Source organism: Macaca fascicularis, chromosome 19 (assembly GCF_037993035.2).
Source record: "Macaca fascicularis isolate 582-1 chromosome 19, T2T-MFA8v1.1".
In the NCBI taxonomy this organism is placed as follows: domain Eukaryota; kingdom Metazoa; phylum Chordata; class Mammalia; order Primates; family Cercopithecidae; genus Macaca; species Macaca fascicularis.
In genome coordinates, this window is record NC_088393.1 from 60,519,767 (window position 1) to 60,541,115 (window position 21,349).

Consider the following 21,349-nt stretch of genomic DNA (forward strand, 5'->3'; position numbering starts at 1 on the left):
TAAAAAGGATTGTAGATATTCAAGTGCCACTTATTTCTGAGATGTAAGGATGGTTCAACATATTCAAGCAATTCAATGTGATATTCCACTTGAACAGAATGAAAGATGGAAACCACATCATCTCAATACATGGAGAAAAAGCATTTCACAAAATTCAACGTCCAGTCATCATGGAAATCCTAAGCAAAATAGATAAAGAAGGAAATTTACCTCAACAATACAAAGACAATCCATGAAATGACCACAGTGGAAATAACCAATCAGGGAAAATGGAATGCTTTTCCTGTAGGATCTCACATGATGCAAGAATGCTCCACCCCTTCTATTCAATCAATACTGGCTGTCCTAGCCAGAGCAATGAAATAGCAAAAGAAATCAAACTCATCCAAATCAGAAAGAAAGAAATAAAATCCTATTTGTTTGTAGACGGCATGATCTTCTGTGAAGAAAATCACAGAGTCAACCAAAGTACAACTGGAACACATTCAGTGTATTTGCAGAATAGAATAACAGCACCAAAAATTAGTTTAATTTTCATACATTAACAATAAATAATTTTAAAAGAAAATTAAAACCACTTCCATTTGTTAAAGAGCTTAAAGTAAGAAACATTTAGGAATAAACATAAAGGTGAGAAGCTTGTACCTTGAAATCTACAAACATTGATCAAAATGATTAAAAACATGTATAAATACATACACAACCCATATTGATTGGAAAAATTAGTATTGCTCAATGATTACATAACCAAATGTGATTTAGATTCAATACAATACCCATAGAAATCCATATAACTTTTTGTTAAAAAAAACAAAAAACAGGCCAGTCACGGTGGCTCACACTCATAATCTCAGCACTTTGGGAGGTGGAGGCAGGTGGATCATAAGGTCAGAAAATCAAGATCATCCAGGCGAACACGGTGAAACCCAGTCTCTACTAAAAACACAAAGAATTACCCAGGCATGGTGGCACGCACCTGTAGTCCCAGTTACTTGGAGACTGAGGCAGGAGAATAACTTGAACCTGGGAGGCGGAGGTTGCAGTGAGCCAAGATCATGCCACTGCACTCCAACCTGGGTGACACAGCAAGACTCCATCTCAAAAAAAAAAAAAAAAAAGAAATGAAAATACAGGCCAGGAAAAGTGGCTCCCATCTGTTGGCCAGGCTGTTCTCAAACTTTTAACCTCCAGTGACCTACCTGTCTTGGCCTCTCAAAGTGCTGGCATTACAGGCATGAGCCACAGCACCCAGCCCAATCCTCTTAACATAAACAGTTTAATGTCAACTCATGCTTGAACTCAATGTTAAGCCAACTCAAACTCAGGTCAATGCTTGTTTGACTGTAATGTCAATTAACGCTTGATGGTTTGCTATACTCATCACATTTGAAATAACTGTCTCCAAAATGAATTTTCCGATGTTCTGTAAGGAGCGACCTCAGACTGAAGACCTTACCACACTGATGACATTTGTAAGATTTCTGTCCAGTACGGATTTCCTGATGCCAATTGAGATGTGAACGTGAAGTAAAGGCTTTGCCACAATCATCACACGTGTGAGGTTTCTCTCCTGTATGAATTCTCCTATGTTTTGCATAGGATGAAACTTGACTGAGGACCTTGCCACAATCATGACATTTATAAGGTTTCTCTCCAGCATGAGTTTGACAAAGAACTGCAAGATATGAACGATGTCTGAAAAATTTGCCACATTTATTACACTTGTAAGATCTCTCTTCATTATGCATTCTCCAATGATTTGTAATGATTGTAGCATTACTGAAAACTTTGTGACAATCATTACATTAGTTAACTTTCTGTATACTATGGATTGCTTGATGGTGAATAAGTGGTGACTGCCCACTAAAGACTTTGCCACACTCATTACACTTGTAAGGTTTCTCTCCAGTGTTAATTCTGGTATGTTTTGACAGGTGTGAATCACTCCCAAAAGCCTTGTTACAAACCTTACATTAGTATGGTTTTTCTCCAGTATGAATTATCCTTTCAAGCTGTGATTTGTGACTGAAAACTTTGTCACAGTCTTCACATTTTTAAGATTTCTCTGCAGTATGAAGTCTATGATGACTTGCAAGGTGTGATTGTTGATTAAAAACCATGCCACAGGCCGGGCGCGGTGGCTCAAGCCTGTAATCCCGGCACTTTGGGAGGCTGAGATGGGTGGATCACGAGGTCAGGAGATCGAGATCATCCTGGCTAACATGGTGAAACCCCGTCTCTACTAAGAAATACAAAAAACTAGCCGGGCGAGGTGGTGGGCGCCTGTAGTCCCAGCTACTCGGGAGGCTGAGGCCGGAGAATGGCGTGAACCCGGGAGGCGGAGCTGAGATCCGGCCCCTGCACTCCAGCCTGGGAGACAGAGCGAGACTCCGTCTCAAAAAAAAAAAAAAAAAAAAAAAACCATGCCACATTCATTCCACTTGTAAGGTTTCTCTCCAGTATGAATTCTTTTGAATTACAAGGTGTGAATTTTGACCAAAGGTGTTGCCACATTCATTACACTTCTAAGGTTTCTCTCCAGTGTGAATTCTAGGATGTTTTGCCAGGTATGAATTATATGTGAAAATCTTGTCACAAACCTTACATCTGTATGGTTTCTCTTCAGTATGAATTTTCTTATGTGTTTCAAGGTTTCATTTGCGACTGAAAACTTTGTCACATTCTTCCCATCTGTAAAGTTCTCTCCAGTATGAAGTCTACGATGATGTGCAAGGGTTGCTTTTTGATTAAAAACCTTGCCACATTCATTACACTTGTAAGGTTTCCCTCCAGTACGAATGGCTTTATGACCTACAAGGGTTGAATTGTGATGGAAGGTGTTGCCACTCTCATTACACTTTTAAGGTTTCTCTCCACTATGAAGTCTACGATGGTATACAAGGTTTGACATCTGACTGAAAGCCTTGCCGCACTCATTACACTTGTAAGGTTTCTCTCCAGTATGAACTCTCTGATGCTGTGCAAGGTGTGCTTGTTGATTAAAAACTTTGCCACATTCATTACACTTGTAAGGTTTCTCTCCACTATGAAGTCTATGATGGTATACAAGGGATGACATCTGACTGAAGGTCTTGCCACACTCATTACACTTGTAAGGTTTCTCTCCAGTATGAAGCCTACGATGGATTATAAGGGATGATGTCTGACGGAAGGTTTTGCCACACTCATTACACTTGTAAGGTTTCTCTCCAGTGTGAACTCTCTGATGTTGTGCCAGGTGTGAATCCCTCCGGAAAGCCTTGTCACAATCCTTACATTTGTATGGTTTCTCTCCAGTATGAATCCTCCTATGTCTTTCCAGGTGTGATTTGCGACTGAAAACTTTCTCACATTCTTCACATTTGTAAGGTTTCTCTGCAGTATGAAGTTTATGATGACATGCAAGGTTTGCTTTTGTACTAAAAACCTTGCCACAGTCATTACATGTGTAAGGTTTCTCTCCAGTATGAACTCTCTGATGTTCTGTAATGCATGAATCACTCCGGAAAGCCTTGTCACAAACCTTACATTTGTATGGTTTCTCTCCAGTATGAATCCTCCTATGTCTTTCAAGGTGTGATCTGCACCTGAAAACTTTGTCACATTCTTCACATTTATACGGTTTCTCTGCACTATGAAGTCTATGATGCCGTGCAAGAGTTGATTGTTGATTAAAAACCTTGCCACATTCATTACACTTGTAAGGTTTCTCTCCAGTGTGAATTATACTATGTTTTCCCAGGTATGAATTATATGCGAAAGCCTTGTCACAAACTTTACATTTGTATGGTTTCTCTCCAGTATGAATCCTCTTATGTCTTTCAAGGTGTGATTTGCGGCTGAAAACTTTGTCACATTCTTCACATTCAAAAGGTTTCTCCCCAGTATGAAGTCTACGATGGCGTGCAAGGGTTGATAGTCGATTAAAAACCTTGCCACATTCATCACACTTGTAAGGTTTCTCTCCAGTGTGAATTATAGTATGTTTTGCCAGGTATGAATTACACGTGAAAGCTTTGTCACAAACCTTACATTTGTATGTTTTCTCTCCAGTATAAATTATCTCCTGTGCTTCAAGATGTGATTTGCGACTGAAAACTTTGTCACATTCTTCACATTTATAAGGTTTATCACCTGTATGAAGTGCCTTGTTAATGAAGAGGGATGAATTGTGACCAAAGGTCTTACCACACTCATTACACTTGTAAGGTTTCTCACCAATGTGACATCTACGATGGCATGCAAGGTATCGCTTCTGATTAAAGACCTTCCCACATATATCACATTTACATTGTTTCCCTTCTAAGTGGATTATCTGATGTTTTTTTAAAAGTGAGCTACAATTAAAGGATTTGCCACTCTCTATATAATGGAAAGATTTTTCTCTCATGTGTACTTCCCATTTTTGTGTGAGTAATGAAGAATGGAGGGAATTATTTCCATACTTATTAGAAATACGGGTTTTGGGCCTAAAAGAAATTCTTTGGGATGTTGAAACTGAGGAAGCATCGTTGAAAGATTTCACAACTTGATTATCAATTTTCCCTTCAAGCTGAAATATGTGCAGTTCAGGCAGATGTGAATGGAAGCTTGATCCAAGCTGATCTTTAATAGACTTGTTTCCAGCATGCCTTTGATCATGTCGGTCTGTATTACCAGTCAACTCTTTGATTTCTGTCATGGGTGCTGCATGACCATTTGTTTCATCTTCTTTCCACTGCAACTCGAAGCCATGAATGTCTTTCTCAATTTTCTGGAAGCAAAACTCTCCAGTGTGATGACTTGCTTGTCTTTGCAATGTCCCGATGAGGATCACTTCTGTATTGCCTTGCCCTGTTGATGACAACGTCTTCAACATGCATTTGGAAGAGATATCTACAAAATTTAAACACCAATAGGTTTCCAATTAAGTACAGATGGTATATAATACTGAAATGTGTAAAAATGACATGAAAAACAATACTTATTTTAAACTTCCCAAACATGATCTTCAATGCTTATGAACACAAAAGCAGTAAGATACTTTAATAAATAAAGGGCAATTACATGTACTTCAAATCATTTCTACAGAAGCCTATTCCCAATATCATGACAAGACACTGACAGGGCGCAAACATGTGTGAGTCTAAAGAAAGGAGTGTTTTTCCACTGTGACCCTAAAGTGTATCAGTTTGCAAAAAAACACATCACTGTCACATCAAAATATAAAAATATATTTTTATATTTTCATATTTACAGCATATTTAGTGTATACAAATAAATGCTAAAGAATCACACAATATACCATATTGGTAAATAATCCACAACATGCTGTTGTAAGGAGAACCAAAATCAATGGAAATTCTGTATTGTCAATCATAGCACTGACAAGATAACAAAAGATTACAAAAATTAGCCAGGTATGGCAACCTGCACCTGTACTCCTAGCTATTCCAAAGGCTGTGTCACAAGAATTGTGTTAAGCCAAAAGGCAAAGGTTTCAGTGAGCCAATATTACACCACTACACTCCAGCCCAGGTGACAAAATGAGCCTCCATCTCAACAAAAAAAAAAAAAAAGAAAAAGAAAAAGAAAAAAGGCAGGGTGTGGTGGCTCGTGCCTATAATCCCAGTACTTCCAGAGGCCGAGGTAGGCAGATCATCTCAGGTCAGGAGTTTGACCATCCCGGCCAACATGGAGAAACCCTGTCTGTACTAAAAATACAAAAACTAGCCAAGCGTGGTCGCAGGCGCCTGTAATTCCAGCTACTTGGGAGGCTAAGGCAGGATAATCGTTTCAACTCAGGAGCCAAAGATTGTGGTGAGTTGAGATCACACCACTGCACTCCACCCTGGGTGACAGAGTGAGATTCCATCTCAAAAAAAAGAAAATGTTAATGCGGTATTTTTCTGAATAACTGTTACAAAATTACCTATATCCATGTGGAACAGGCATGCTGGGACTTTTTTTCAATTTTATATATTTTTATTTTTTTCAGATAGAGTCTCGCTCTGTCACCCAGGGTGGAGTGCAATGGCATGATCTTGGCTTCATGCAACCTCCGCGCTGGGGTTCATATGAGTCTCTTGCCTTAGGTCCTGAGCACCTGGGATTACAGGCACGTGCCACCATGCTCAGCTAATTTTTGCATTTTTTAGTAGAGATGGGGTTTCACCATGTTGGCTAGGCTGGTCTCAAACTGCTGACCTCAGGTGATCCATATGTCTCGGCCTCCCAAAGACATGGGATTACAGGCTGAGCCACTGCAACCTGTGGCACTTTGTGACATTAATGGGGGGAGTGTGTCAGTTATATTGCATACCACATACCGAAAACTCACATGTAAAGTCATAAAAATCAATTAATCAAATACTGCAATCCATGATAAAACAAGCCAGAAAATAATAAGTAGATTTATACAGATTGAAGAATTCTAAACAATTCCCTCTTAAGAAAAGAGCCAAAACTTGTACTTACCATAAGCATACAACATAAGACCTGAAATACATGTTAAGGTCACTACCTTCTGATATATGAGGTCAAGAAAATACACAGCATTATAAGGAATGAGAATTGACTAACAGCCGGGTGCAGTGTCACAGGCCTGTGATCCCAGCACTTTGGCAGGCTGAGGCAGGTGAATCGTGAGGTCAGGAGTTCAAGACCAGCCTGGACAACATGGTGAAACCCCATCTCTATTAAAAATACAAAAAAATTAGCTGGTCGTCATGGAGGGAGCCTGTAATCCCAGGTACTTGGTAGTCTGAGGCAGAAAACCTTTGAACCTGGGAGGCGGAGGTTGCAGTGAACCGGGATCGTGCCACTGCACTCCAGCCTGGGTGACAGGATAAGACTGTCTCAAAAAAATCAAACAAGATAAATAACTACTTCTCAAATAAGCTTCGGTAGATTTGGTATTCTCTAATAGGATGTTCCTGCAGATGCAGACCTTGAGAGGACTGAGTCATGGGTGTTGACTACTCGTGAATAGGACCAGTGCATTTATAAAGAGACATTAAAGAGCTCATTGCCTGTTCCTCTTTCCACCATATTAGGACACAGCAGGGAGATGGCTGGGCTAAACCATGAAGAAGGCTCTCACCAGGAACTAATTTGGCTGGCACCTTGCTCTTGGATTTCCCACTTTCCAAATTCAGGAGAAATAAATGCCTGTGTCTTAAGCCTCCCAGTTTAAGCTATTTCCTTTTTTGTTTGTTTTTCAGATCGAGTCACGCTCTATCGCCCATGCTGGAGTGTACTGGCAGGATTATCCTACCTCAAGTGATTCTCCCTCCTCAGTCCATAGTTTCACTCTGTCACCCGTTCTGGAGTTCAGTGGCATGATCTTGGCTCACTGCAACCTCCACCTCCCGGGTTCAAGGGATTCTCCTGCCTCAGCCTCCCAAGTAGCTGGGATTACAGGTGCACGCCACCATACACAGCTAATTTTTGCATTTTTAGTAGAGATGGGGTTTCACCATATTGGCCAGGCTTGTCTCGAACTCCTGACCTCAAGTGATCAACCCATCACAGCCTCCCAAAGTGCTGGGATTACAGGTGTGAGCCACTGCACCTGGCCCATTTTTGGCATTTAGTACATTCAGTGTTTCAACATGTTGGCCAGACTGGTCTCAAACTCCTGACCTCCAGCAATCTACCCACCTTGGTCTCTAAAAGTGCTGGGATTAGAAACGTGAGACACTGGGGCTGGCGAGTCTAAGCTATTTCTGACACGACAGTGAAATGACAGAGACAGGAAAAAGAGCGTCTCATCATTAACATCACTGAAGGTGACAAATCTAATTAAACAAAGGAAGTTAAGAGGCTGTACTGTAAAACTTGCAATATTTGAAGCCATCTACTAGCACTAACATGTTTTTAAAACCTTGAGACAGGTCAGGTGCAGAGGCTCACGCCAGTAATCCCAGCATTTTGGGAGGCTGAGGCGGGAGGATCACTAAGTCAGGAGATTGAGACCATCCTGGCTAACAAGCTGAAACTCCATCTCTACTAAAAAAACACAAGAAACTAGCCTGGCGTGTTAGCACTCACCTGTAGTCCTAGCTACTTGGAAGGCTGAGGCAGGAGAATTGCTTGAACCTGGGAATTGGAGGTTGCAGTGAGCCGAGATGACACCACTGCACTTTAGCCTGGGTTACAGACTGAAACTCTGTCTCAAAGAAACAAACAAACAAAAAAAAATGAAAGAAGGCTAAAGACTAACTCCAGGCCAGGTGTGGTGGCTCACGCCTGTAATCCCAGCACGTTGGGAGGCCGAGGCAGGCAGATCACAAGGTCAGGAGATCGAGACCATCCTGGCTTACACGGTGAAACCCCGTCTCTATGAAAATCCAAAAAATTAGTCAGGCATGGTGGCAGGCACTTGTAGTCCTAGCTACTGAGGAGGCTGAGGCAGGCGTGAACCCGGGAGGTGGAGCTTGCAGTGAGCCAAGAACGCACCATTGCACTCCAGCCTGCGCAACGAGCGAGACTCCATCTCAAAACAAACAAATAAACAAACAAAAAAAACAAGACTAACTCCAACCCACAAGTCTATATAAAGTTCTCCAGGCTGGGTGTGGTGGTTCACACCAGTAATCCCAGCATTTTAGGAGGCTGAGGGGGGCAGATCACGAGGTCAGGAGATCGAGACCATCCTGGCCAACCAACATGGTGAAACCCCGTCTCTACTAAAAATACAAAAATTAGCTGGGTGTAGTGGCGCATGCCTGTAGTCACAGCTACTCAGGAAGGAGAGAATTGCTTGAACCCAGAAGGCGGAGGTTGCAGTGAGCTGAGATCACACCACTGTACTCCAGCCTGGGTGATAGAGTGAGACTCCATCACAATAATAATAATAATAATAATAATAATAATAATAATAATATAAATAAATAAATAAAGTTCTCCAGTAAATGTGAAAAAAAAGACAGATAGTCCAGGTGTGGTGGTTCATGCCTATAATCCCAGCACTTTGGGAGGACGAGCCAGGCAGATCAACTGAGGTGGGGAGTTTGAGACCAGCCTGAGCAACAAAAAGAAACCCTGTCTCTACTAAAAATACAAAAGTATATGGACGTGGTGGCGCATGCCTGTAATCCCAGCTACTCAGGAGGCTGAGGCAGGAGAATTGGTTGTACCTGAGAGGCAGAGGTTCCAGTGGGCTGAGATTGCAGCATTGTACTTTAGCCTGGGTGACAAGAGCAAAACCCTGTCTCATAAATACATAATTAATAAAAGGACAGATACAGAAACTGGCATATGTACACCTCTTCTTCATAACTAAACTTTTTTTCACATTATTTAAAATAAAAGGCAGAAAAACACTGTACATATGTTAACAAAAATGCAACATACACAGAAATAATTCTGACATAAATAAAAAAAAAATGTTCCAGTGGAGACGAAGTAGTTTTTGCAGGTTATGGAATTTTTTTGTTCTCTTTTTGAAAAACGGAGTTTCACTCTGTCTCCCATGCTGGAGTGCAATGGTGCAATCTCGGCTCACTGCAACTGCCGCCTTCCAGATTCAAGAGGCTCTCCTTCCTCAGCCTCCTGAGTAGCTGGGATTACAGTCACCCACCACCACGCCTGGCTAATTTTTGTAATTTTAGTAGACACGAAGTTTCAACATGTTAGCCAGGCTGGTTTTGAACTCCTCACCTCAGGTGATCTGCCTACCTTGGCCATCTAAAGTGCTGGGATTACAGGTGTGAGCCACTGCACACATCCAGGTTATGGAAATTTTAAGTTTCTTTATTATGCTATAACTTTAAGATGTTTAACATACCTGCAACAATAACCTCTGCCCAAATATCTAAAGAACTAAAAGACAAAACTATTTAAAATAATAACAATGATCAGGCATGGCAGTTTGCACCTGTAATCCCGATGCTTTGGGATTCTGAGGCAGGTGGATCACTTGAGATCACAAGTTTGAAACCAGCCTAGCCAACATGGTGAAACACTGTCTCTACTAAAAACACAAACATTAGCTGGGCATGGTGGTAAGAGCCTGCAGTTCCAGCTACTCAGGAATCTGGGGCACAAGAATGCTTTGAGTCCAGGAGCCAGAGGCTGCAGTTAGCCAAGATCGTACCACTGCACTGTAGCCTGGGCGACGGAGTGAGACTCTGTCATAAAAAAAGAAAGAATAGAAAGAAAGAAAGAGCACAGAGATAAGCAGGTGCAAAGAAAGATGCCCTTTCAGAGATATGAGGATTGAAACTTTTCTTTTCCCACAGAATTCTCCCACTTGCAGAGTTTCCCCACACACTATTGGAAGGTGGAGCTTCCACTCTGCCCATCTGAGCTCTTACCTGCCTTTACACCTGTAATACATTCCCTCCCAGCTGGATATTTTTGCTATTTTCACTTCACTCTCCACAGTCCTGGGCTCTTTCCCTTGCTCCAACATGGAGACAGCAGGTCAGAAAGAGACTCCTGCTTATAAAAAGAAAGGACCATGATGTGCTGGAGCTTTTCTAGAGTCCCAGCCCATGTTTCAGTAGGAAAGAAAACATTACAGATGGATCTAGGAAAATATTTCACAAATTCCTCTACTGACTGCTTCCTTCTGAATGCTGAGGGAGCATTGTAATATGTGATATGTGGACATCGAGCTCTCTCCAAGAACTACCGAATTGAAAGCACAAGAAAAGCAAACAGGAAACTGGATATGTTTAAAGTCTGCCATAAGATTTGTTTTTGTTTTTGTTTTTGTTTTTTGAGACAGAGTCTTGCTCTGTCACCTGGGCTGGAGTGCAGTGGTGTGCTCTTGGCATCATGAAGCTTTTCATGTCAAAATCAATACGGCTTCCATTTTAGTCAAGTAAGTGTGGGGCTTCCAAGAGGCAACAAGAGAAAAGGCAAAGATATGCAAGGGCACATCCCCAGGAGGGAAGTTATCCTCACCCAGGGAGACCAGGTTCCTATAATTCTCCAGCATCACGTCTCTGTATAGAGTCCTCTGAGCAAGGTCCAGACATTTCCACTCCTCCTGAGAGAATTCTATGGCCACATCCCTGAATGTCAACAGACCCTGGAATGAAAACACATTTTAAGGAAATGGTTATGGGAGGAGTTCTCATCTTTACCAAAAATGAGAAGAGGAGAGAGGGGAAAGCATGGATTTAGTTGTAGTGAATGTTCTGACAAATCCGAGGAAGGTGACCCAGGGGACGGCGCCACATGATGTCTTTATTATAGTTTTTGAAGAAGTCCAGGCACACTTTCAGTATGAAATTCCTATGTTTGTGAGAAATACAAGAAATAAACAAATGAAAAATCAATGTTGGGTTCCTGTTATAAAAATGTTCAGAACTTTTATTGACACACCAAGTGACATTATCTAGATGAGAGAGAGCACGACTGATGTCTTAAAAGATGACAATGCCCACAGTAAAAGATAGGCTGGGCACAGTGACACATGCCTGTAATCCCAGCTACGCATGAGGCTGAGGCAGGAGAATCGTTTGATCCGGGGGGGCAGAGGTTGCAGGGATCCCAGATCATGTCACTGCACTCCAGCCCGGGCAACAGAAACTCCATCTCAAAAAAATAAAAAAAATAAAAAACGTTAGCTGGGTGTGGTGGGAGGCACCTGTGGTCCCAGCTACTTGGAAGGCTAAGGAGGGAGGATGGCTTGACCCTGAGGGTGGAGGTTGCAGTGAGCTACGATACCGCCAGGGGACTCACGCCTGGGCAACAAAGCGAGACCACGTCCCAAAATAAAATAAAGTACATGAAAACAAAATTACTCAAAGTACAAAAATCAATTGTGTATATATAGGTTCACAAAATAATAAAACCTACAGAGACTCACAAAAAACTAGATGTTAATACAAAGGGTTGTCATTTGTCCTAGATTTTCAAAATATATACGTGTGTATACATGTATTTGTATGTATATGTGTGTGCACATGTGTGGGGATGTGTATATACATATATAAAGTTTTTAAAAATATAAAAAGTAGCAAATTTTGTTTAACTGAAGAGGAATCTCATCTTGCTGGAAAAGGACACTTTGGCAGTCGGGCGCAAGGGGGAATCTTGTGGGATCTAAGAAAACAGGAAATGCCCCATCCTAGAGGAAGCAATCATCCTTTCACCTGCCTGACCTGGAGGAAGCTTCAGATATGTGTAGGAATGCAGGCGTGCGCAGAGGCAGCCACTATGGCACTCTTTATACAGGGAAAAATCGCAAAGGAGCCAGTTTCCACTGCAGATGTCAAAGAGCAAGCTAGCCATGTTTACTAACATGACAACATGTAAATTCACAACTAGCAAAATCAAATATGAAACCAAAATATTTACTGGAACATAAAGAAGAAAACAAGACACTGGGGTCTACTTGAGGGTGGAGGGTGGGAGGAAGGAGAGGAGCAGAAAAAATAACTATTATGGGCCGGGCGCGGTGGCTCATGCCTGTAATCCCAGCACTGTAAGAGGTCGAGCAGGTGAATAACCAGGTCAGGAGTTCAAGACCAGCCTGGCCAAGATAATGAAACCCCTTCTCTACTGAAAATACAAAAGAAAAAGCCAGACGTGGTGTTGGCAGCTTGTAATCTCAGCTACTTGAGAGGCTGAGGCAACAAAATGCTTTAACCCGGGAGGCGGAGGTTGTGGTGAGCTGAGATCATGCCACTTCACTGCAGCCTGGGTGACAGAGTGAGGCTCTTTCTCAAAAAAATAAAAATAAAAATAAAAATAAAAGGAGTCTGAGCGGCGGCGGCAACAGCAGCAGGAGCTGCAGGCCACTAGGGCTCCGGCAGGGGCGGCGGCGCCATCTTGTGCCTGGGGCCCATGGAGACGCCGGGGATGGTGTCCCGGGGGCGCAGGGGACGAAAGGAATGGCCTGGAGTGTGAGGAAATGGAGCCTGAGGAACTGCTGCTGGAGCCCGAGCTGGAGCCCCAGTCTGAAGAGAAGCCGCCCCGGCCCCACGCCCCACGCCCCACGCCCCTCGCCCCTCGCCCGGGAGCTCCGGGCCCTGGGCCTGGTTCGGGAACCCCTGCAGCCAAGAGGAAGAGGAAGAGCCGGGACTGGTCGAGGGTGACCCAGGGGACGGCGCCATTGAGGACCCGGTGCTAGAAGCTATCAAAGCGGGAGTCAGGAGGATGGAGGAAGAAGCTGAGAAGCTAAAGGAGCTACAGAACGAGTTAGAGAAGTAGATGAGTATGAGTCCACCTCCAGGCAATGCTGGCCCAGAGATCATGTACATTGAGGAGAAGATGGAGGCTGATGCCCGTTCCATCTATGTTGGTAATGTGGACCATGGTGCAACAGCAGAAGAGCTGGAAGCTCACTGTCCTGGCTGTGGTTGGGTCAACTGTGTTACCAAACTCTGTGCCAAATTTAGTGGCCATTCCAAAGGGTTTGCGTATATAGAGTTCTCAGACAAAGAGCCAATGAGGACTTCCTTGGCCTTAGATGAGTCCCTATTTAGAGGAAGGCAAATCAACGTGATCCCAAAACGAAGCAATACACAAGAGAATCGCTTGAACCTGGGAGGCAGAGGTTGCAGTGGGCAGTTCGCAAGATTAGGAAATGGAAACCATCCTGGCTAAAAAGGTGAAACCCCGTCGCTACTGAAAATACCAAAAAAGTATCTGGGCGTGGTGGCACTCGCCTGTATTCCCAGCTACTCGGGAGCCTGAGGCAGGAGAATCGCTTGAACTGAGAAGGCAGAGGTTGCAGTGAGCCGACATCACACCACTGCACTCCAGCCTGGGCTGCAGAACAAGATCCCATCTCAAAATAATAATAATAATAATAATAAACCGGCATGGTGGCACACACCTGTGGTCCCAGTTACCTGAGAGGCAGAGGTTGGGGGATGGCTTGAGTCTGAGTGTGGAGGTTGTAGTGAGCTAAGGTCATGCCACTGCACTCCAGCCTGGGCAACAGAGTGAGACCTTGTCTCAAAATAAAATAAATATATGAAAACAGCATTATTCAAAGTACGAAAATCTACTCTGAAAATATATGCTCCAAAAATAATAAAACGTGCAAAGACTCACAAGAAATTAGACGTTAATAAAAAAAAGTTGTCATTTTCCCCAGATTTTCAAAATATGTATGTGTGTGTATATAGGTATGTCTATGCATAGATATGTGTGTATGTATGTGTATATATATATTTATATATATAAAAGTTTTTAAAATATAGAAGTAGCAAGATTTGTTTAACTGAAGAGGAATCTTGTCTCAGTGGAAAGGATACTTTGGCGGTGGGAGGAAGGAGAGGAGCAGAGAAAATAACTACTGGGCCCGGGCACAGCGGCTCACACCTGTAATCTCAGCACTTTTGGAAGTCGAGGCAGGTGGATCACCTGAGGACAGGAATTCAACACCAGCCTGGCCAACATGGTGAAACTCTGTCTCTACTAAAAATACAAAAATTAGCCAGGCATGGTGGCTGGCACCTGTAATCCCAGCTACTCAAGAGGCTAAGGCAGGAGACACACTTGAACCCAGGAGGCGGAGGTTGCAGTGAGCTGAGATCATGCCATTATACTCCAGCCTGGGCAACAAGAGCAAACTCAATCTCAAAAAAATAAATTAAAAAAAAAATTATTGGGTACCAGCCTTGATACTGGTGTGATGAAATAATTGGCACAGCAAACTCCAATGACGCAAGTTGACTTCAATAACAAACCCTCACATGTAGCCCCAAATGTAAAGTAAAAAAAAATATGAAAAATTTTCTTTAACTTACAACAGAAGTTTTAAAGTCTCATAAAGATGCAGAAATACGCGTGTACAAGACTTGCACAGAACACTTGGCACAGTTACACTTACAACACTTGGCACAGAACTGACAGTAGCAATTCCCAGCGAGGTTGGAAGGAGGGTGGAGGATGTGAAAGGGAAAGGAGATGCCTTGTGGCCAAGGGTCTAAGCTGCAGCTTTGCTTGGAGTTTTACCACAAAACAAATGTGTACATCATGTGACGTTTAAATATAACCATTTATATTTAATAATAACTGGTGGGGATGGGCATGGTGACTTGTGCCTGTAATCCCAGCACTTTAGGGGGTTGAAGCGGACAGATCACCTGAGGTTAAGAGATCGAAGCCAGCCTGGCCAACGTGGTGAAACCCCGTTTCTACCAAGAATACAAAAAAATTAGCTGGGCGTGGTGGCACGCACCTATAATCCCAGCTACTAGATGGGCTGACACAGGAAAATCGCTTCAACCTAGGAGACAGAGGCTGTAGTAAGCTTAGATTATGCCATTGCACTCCAGCCTCGGCAACAAAGCAAGACTCCATTTCAGAAAAATAATAATAATAACAATACGCGGAATGAGAATACAGCTTTATCCTCTTGGATAAAATAGTACTGCTTCCATATTTGAGAAAAATTGCAACCATTTTTACCAAAAACACTTGTTTCACAAGCCCCTCCACAGTAACACCACTGTCTCCATGAACGTAATGTGCTAAGAATGGTTTAATGAACCTCCTGCTATTATTACATTGATTTCATATTCTTAAAATAATGAAGGAATAGGCCAGGCACAGTGGCTCATACTTGTAATCGCAGCACTTTGGGAGGCGAAGGTGGGCAGATCACCTGAGGTTGGGAGTTTGAGACCAGCCTGACCAACATGGAGAAACCCCATCTCTACTAAAAATACAAAATTAGCTGGGCGTGGTGACACATGCCTGTAATCCCAGCTACTCAGGAGGCTGAGGCAGGAGAATCGCCTGAACCCAGGAGGCAGAGGTTGAGGTGAGCTGAGATCATGCCACTGCACTCCAGCCTGGACAACAAGAGCAAAATATTGCCTCAAATAATAATAATGATGATGATGATAATAATAATAATAAAGGAATCATTCATTATTCATATCTACGTATGAACTTTCCATTCTAATTAGTAAGATTTTTGGAGTCAGAAACACAGTAACTCATTCAATTACCTAAAAGTGTAGTAAAAAATCAGGCAGAAAACATTTCTCCATGTTGGTCTCCTTTTCTGGAATTTACCACATACTTTGTGCACATTAATACATGACTTCCAGTGGCAGCTGCTCTAATCCTGGTCCACAGAGAGCTAAACGTGCATCCACATGTGACCCCTGAACAATCCCTGCTGCCCAACAGCCCTGACACCACGGGACCCTCACCCCGTCTCCATCCATGTCTGGTGTGAGCCCTTCCCAGGACAACAACCACTGCAGCCTCCTTCCAAGTTCATGCCACTGGGTCACAAGAGACGGAATCTAAGCGAGACGAGAGGGACTGAGGGAAGGCACGGGTGAGTGTGAGCAAACCTGTCAGGCAGGACGCTTCAGACTCAGAGAAGATTCCCAACTCCAAGGCCCAGCGTTTCTGAAAGGAAGGAGACAGAACAATCCACCGAAATATCATCTCACCTGAGGAGGAGACATCCCTGACTCCTTTGCTTTCCTCTTCCTCTTCCAGGTTTCTTCCTCACGTACCAAGAGTCTTTAGAAGTCAGTCCTGAATGTTAAAAATATGATGTTTATTGCATAGAATCAACACATCCTTTCCCGGTAACACAATGACACATACACAGGATACATCACTCTGAGGAAATATGGTCCCCTCTGCTGCCCACTGCACCAGGAACAAAAAATTCCTACAGGAAAACTCCTGCTCTGCTCCTGGAAAAGCCCCCCCCCACACACACACACACACACTGCAGCAGTGGGGAGCTGGGCTGGGATGAGCTCCCGTTCAGGAGATCTCTACCAAAAATACAAAAACTTAGCCAGGTATGGTGGTGCACATCTGTGTGTCTGTGGTCTCAGCTACTTAGGAAGCTGAGGTGGAAGGATCATTTGAGCTCAGAAGTTTGAGACCAGCCTGGCCAACATGGAGAAAACCTGTCTCTACTAAAAATACAAAAATTGGGCTGGACACGGTGGCCCGTGCCTGTAATACTAGCACTCTGAAAGGTCGAGGTGGGTGGATTACTTGAGGTCAGGAGTTCGAGACCAGCCTGGACAACAGGGAGAAACCCTGTCTCTACTAAAAATACAAAAATTGGGCTGGACACGGTGGCTCATGCCTGTAATACTAGCACTCTGAAAGGTCGAGGTGGGTAGATTACTTGAGGTCAGGAGTTCAAGACCAGCCTGGCCAACATGGTGAAACCCTCTCTCTACTAAAAATACAAAAAGTAGCCAGGCTTGGTGGGCATCTGTAATCCCAGCTACTCAGGAGGCTGGGGTAGGATAACTGCTTGAATCTGAAAGGTGGAGGTTGCAGTGACCTGAGATCATGCCACAGCACTCCTGCCTGGGCGGCAGAGTAAGACTCAAAAATAAAATAAAATACAAATACAAATACAAAAATTAGCAGGGTGTGGAGGCACATACCTATAATCTCAGCTACTTGGAAGGCTGAGGCACAAGAATCACTTGAACCCAGGAGACAGAGGTTGCAGTGAGCCAAGATCACGAGACTGCACTCACAGCCTGGAGGACATAGTGAGAGTCTGAAAAAAAAAAAAAAAAAAGTACATTTCTGATGGGATTGACACAGAGATAAGAAAACTTGAGTAATGTAATAGACACTGACAGGCAGAGGGAACTTCAGATGGGGGTGGGAGGCCATAGGAGGCATCTCTGAGCCTAGACCTGAAGGAGAAAGGGACAGTGCCATCTTCATTTAGAAACATAGAATAAAAGCGGAGACAACGACCTGAGACAGGAAGAATTTTGATGTTTGAAAAAAGAGAAAAGCAAATGTGACTGGGGCAGAGGGAGCCAGGAGATGAGGGCAAGCTCCCAGGAGGAGGCTGGACACTGGCAGGGGCCCTGGACACAGGGCTGTGGAGCCACAGTGAAGAGCTGGACTTTTGTCCCGGGGAACACAGGAAGCCAGTGGGAGGTTCCCTGCCAGGGACTGACACGACCTGCTTTAGACGTAGCTGTGATATCCTCATACAGACAAAGGCCTCTGAAGATGGTCTCTGTTTCTGAGTCTACCGCTCTGTTTCTTCCATTCTTCTGCTTTTTTTTTTTTTTCTTCATTTTTGGGTTACTGCAGTCCATGGAAAATTCTAATTACAACTGGGCACTCCCCTCTCCCAGAGAAAAAGCCATGCCCACACACCGCCACTATTTTGCCAATCATTTCAGGGGTCAGGGTCACTCAGGTTGAGCTTTTCTGGTCTAGCCCTTCATCATCAAGCTGCAGGGAGGCTCACCGGGGCTCAGAGCAGGAAACATTTTCACCAAGTTACCCCGAGAAGGTCTGAGATGAGTGAGAAGGTATGCCTGAATTCTTACATGGGGGCCTGGAAGGGCTAATGGGATGGGTTGGTCTTATCATTCCCATCCTTAAAATTAAGAGAAGTGTCTATCACATACCTGGGTTAAAGAAAATTCTTTTGAAAGGTTCTGATGAAAACTGACTCCCAACATTGAATTCTTCCTTACAAGGAAATCTCAGTAACATTTATAAAATGCAGAAGTGTAAACACACAGCTATTGACCTTGAAAACAGGGAAACAGGGTCAGCTGTAGAACTAAGACATAAGCAAAAATTTTCAATCAAGAATACACGGGTGGACAGCTGCGGTGGCTCACACCTGTAATTCCAGCACTTTGGGAGGTCGAGGTGGGTGGATCACCTGAGGTCAGGGGTTTGAGATCAACCTGGCCAACATGGAGAAACTGTCTCTACTAAAAATACAAAAATTACCCGGGCTCAATCCTCACAATTTATTTAACCTCTTGTTGCTCCTCCTTCCCAAGCTTTAGATCGTCCTCAATCTCCATAGATTTCTGCCTCTATACCATCTCTGCACCTCCTCTGCTCTCACTATTAAATTCTCTCTTCCCTGTTATAACCCCCTGGACCTAATCTGACACCCCAGATCCCCAGGTGTCCTCCCTGCTGTGGTTCTCCCTCTGTTCTCCTTGCCACCAGCACCACTCTGCTCTGTTTGTCCTGGCTCCAAATCCCTCCTCCTCTTCCTCATTCTGATGAGCCTCCACATTTCTGCCCCTCTCCATACCGTGCTGTCTGTCCTTCATTTCTCTGTACATCTAGCTGTTCTCTACATTTCTGCAGTTGCTTTTCTCCTGCTTTCTTATCTTTTTTTCACTTTCGCTGTCTCTTGGCAAATCCCTCAACTATCCTCTACTTTGCTATCTGTATGGGTCTTCCTCATTCTTCTTTTCTCTGCCTCTGGTTTTCTACTGCTCTCTCAGTCCCTCTCTCTGCCTCCTGATCCCTTTGGCCCACACAATCACACGAGGGTTTGGAGGAAGACACCGGCATCTCGGAGGAGCGCATTTTTCAAGAGCTGGATCTGGGCAGGCAAGAACACCCCATATCACAGGACAGGCACCGGGCACCTCTACAGTGCGGGCTCAAGGGAAGCGGTGACTGCGGAGGGAGGACCTGGAGAGCAGCGGGGCCCAGCATGAGGAGGAGGGAGGTGGGGGGCAACGACGCCTTCAGACAAGGGTGGGATCCGCAGGATCCCAGGACCAGACAGAGAACGCGGCCTCCCCGGGACTGGGGTCAGGGTGCTGTGCTCCAGCAACCGACGAGGGTGAGGCTGGGAGGCGCGCAGAGAGGGAATACACCTCTCGGATGAGGACTTTAAAAACCGCAGTGCGGGGCCAGGCGCGGTGGCTCACGCCTATAATCCCAGCACTTTGGGAGGCCGAGGCGGGCAGATCCCGAGGTCAGGAGATCGAGACCATCCTGGCTAACACGGTGAAACCCCGTCTCTACTAAAAAATACAAAAAAAACTAGCCGGGCGAGGCGGCGGGCGCCTGTAGTCCCAGCTACTCGGGAGGCTGAGGCAGGAGAATGGCGTAAACCCGGGGGGCGGAGCTTGCAGTGAGCTGAGATCCGGCCACTGCACTCCAGTCCGGGCGACAGAGCCAGACTCCGTCTCAAAAAAAAAAAAAAAAAAAAAAAAAAAAAAAAAAAATTAGCCGGGCGTGGTGGCGGTGCCTGTAGTCCCAGCTACTTGGGAGGTTGAGCCAGGAGAATGGCGGGAACCCGGGAGGCGGAGCTTGCAGTGAGCCGAGATCGCGCCACTGCACTCCAGCCTGGGCGACAGAGCGAGACTCCGTCTCAAAAAAAAAAAAAAAAAAAAAAGCGCAGTGCGGAAGGAGTCAAAACACTGTTTTGAGCAGGCAAACTACGCGATAGGAAGTGTATACAATGCCCTGTAGCAGAAAGACCGAGGACGAGACCAGCCTCAGGGCGACTTTAAACCTAAAAAGAAGGGACTTCCGGACTCCCAGGAGAACATCTCCATTTGCTCTGAGTGAAGGAAGAAAGACGAGAAATTCCAGGTCTGTGGGGACCCCACATCCCACGTACAGAAGTGCCGCGACCTGGGGAGCGCAGACTTAATACAACACAGAGCAAAACTCACCACCGCGGTGCGACCGTCACTCCACGGGATCCGCTTCCTGGTCTGCGCGCATTTGCGCGCGCTAGACGGAAACCAGGCCTGGGTGGAGCCAATGAGGAGGTGAGCGGGGCCTGGGTGAGGTGTGGGCGGGGCCTGCGTGAGGTAGGGGCGGGGCCTGCGTGAGGTAGGGGCGGGGCGCAAAGCGGAGAGACCTTACCCTTTAGTACCGGCAGAGGGCGGGGCCGGAGTGGGACCTGTGAGTCTCTCAGCCTCCTTCCAGCCCTGTTTTCCGGCTTTTAGCGGCGAGAGTAGCCAAGAAAGCAGAAGGATGATTCAAAAGCCCTGGAATAGTCTGGAAGGAGGATGCAAACTAGAATGTAAAATGCAAAACCCTGCCTGAGCGTAAGGTAGGATTTCATGCTGACGGCTCACAGGACAGAATAGAAATCCTCTCCCTTTCTATTCTCCATTCACTCGGGAGGGAGAGTCCACCCAGTGCTCAGCTTCAGAGACTTCCCTAGGGCCACCGCCTGGGATGCGGGACGGAGTGCTCAGACCAGGGAGGAGTGAGGTCATCACCTGCTGCTTAAACACAGCAGGGATGCGGGCGCGGGCGTGGGAGCCTGAGGTCCCCGCTACTCAGGAAGCAGTGGCGGTAGGATCGCTGAGCCTGGCGGTCCTGGCCAGCCTGGACGACAAAGTAACATTTCCTCCCGCAGTCTCTTTTTTTTTTCTTTTAATTTTGAAATAATTTATACAATTTTGATTAGGCCGGACACGGTGGCTCAAGCCTGTAATCCCAGCACTTTGGGAGACTGAGGCGGGCGGATCGGGAGGTCAGGAGATCGAGACTGGCTGACACGGTGAAACCCCGTCTCCACTAAAAATACAAAAATTAGCCTGGCGCGGTGGCGGACGCCCGTAGGCTACTACTCAGAAGGCTGAAGTAGAATGCCTTGAACCTGAGAGGCGGAGCTTTCAGTGGGCCGAGATGGAGCCACTGCACCCCA

The 21,349-nt window shown here is 44.9% G+C and overlaps 2 protein-coding genes and 2 pseudogenes across 2 annotated transcripts in view; 1 reads left to right on the top strand and 3 right to left on the bottom strand.

The window, feature by feature from the left end:
• The window catches only part of ZNF600 (zinc finger protein 600), a 99,594-nt gene that overhangs the window by 40,391 nt on the left and 37,854 nt on the right, over positions 1-21,349 (bottom strand). The gene's annotated exons all lie outside the window — the stretch shown is intronic.
• Positions 470-2,769, bottom strand: LOC107128675 (uncharacterized; annotated as a pseudogene).
• Positions 470-20,404, bottom strand: LOC102118861 (uncharacterized). Its single transcript, XM_065535821.2, has 5 exons — positions 20,361-20,404; positions 17,331-17,449; positions 16,362-16,449; positions 10,894-11,020; positions 470-4,875 (listed from the first exon to the last, which is right to left on the bottom strand). Exons 3-5 carry the CDS (start codon positions 16,374-16,376, stop codon positions 2,861-2,863), a joined length of 2,157 nt encoding a protein of 718 aa, XP_065391893.1. The 5' UTR covers positions 16,377-16,449; positions 17,331-17,449; positions 20,361-20,404; the 3' UTR covers positions 470-2,860.
• LOC102120900 (polyadenylate-binding protein 2 pseudogene) lies at positions 12,703-13,545 on the top strand (annotated as a pseudogene).

Coding starts and splice junctions, on each gene's coding strand:
- LOC102118861 (XM_065535821.2), bottom strand. Junction 4,876..10,893: donor TAGGAACCTGGTCTCCCTGG/GTGAGGATAACT, acceptor TAAATTTTGTAG/ATATCTCTTCCAAATGCATG.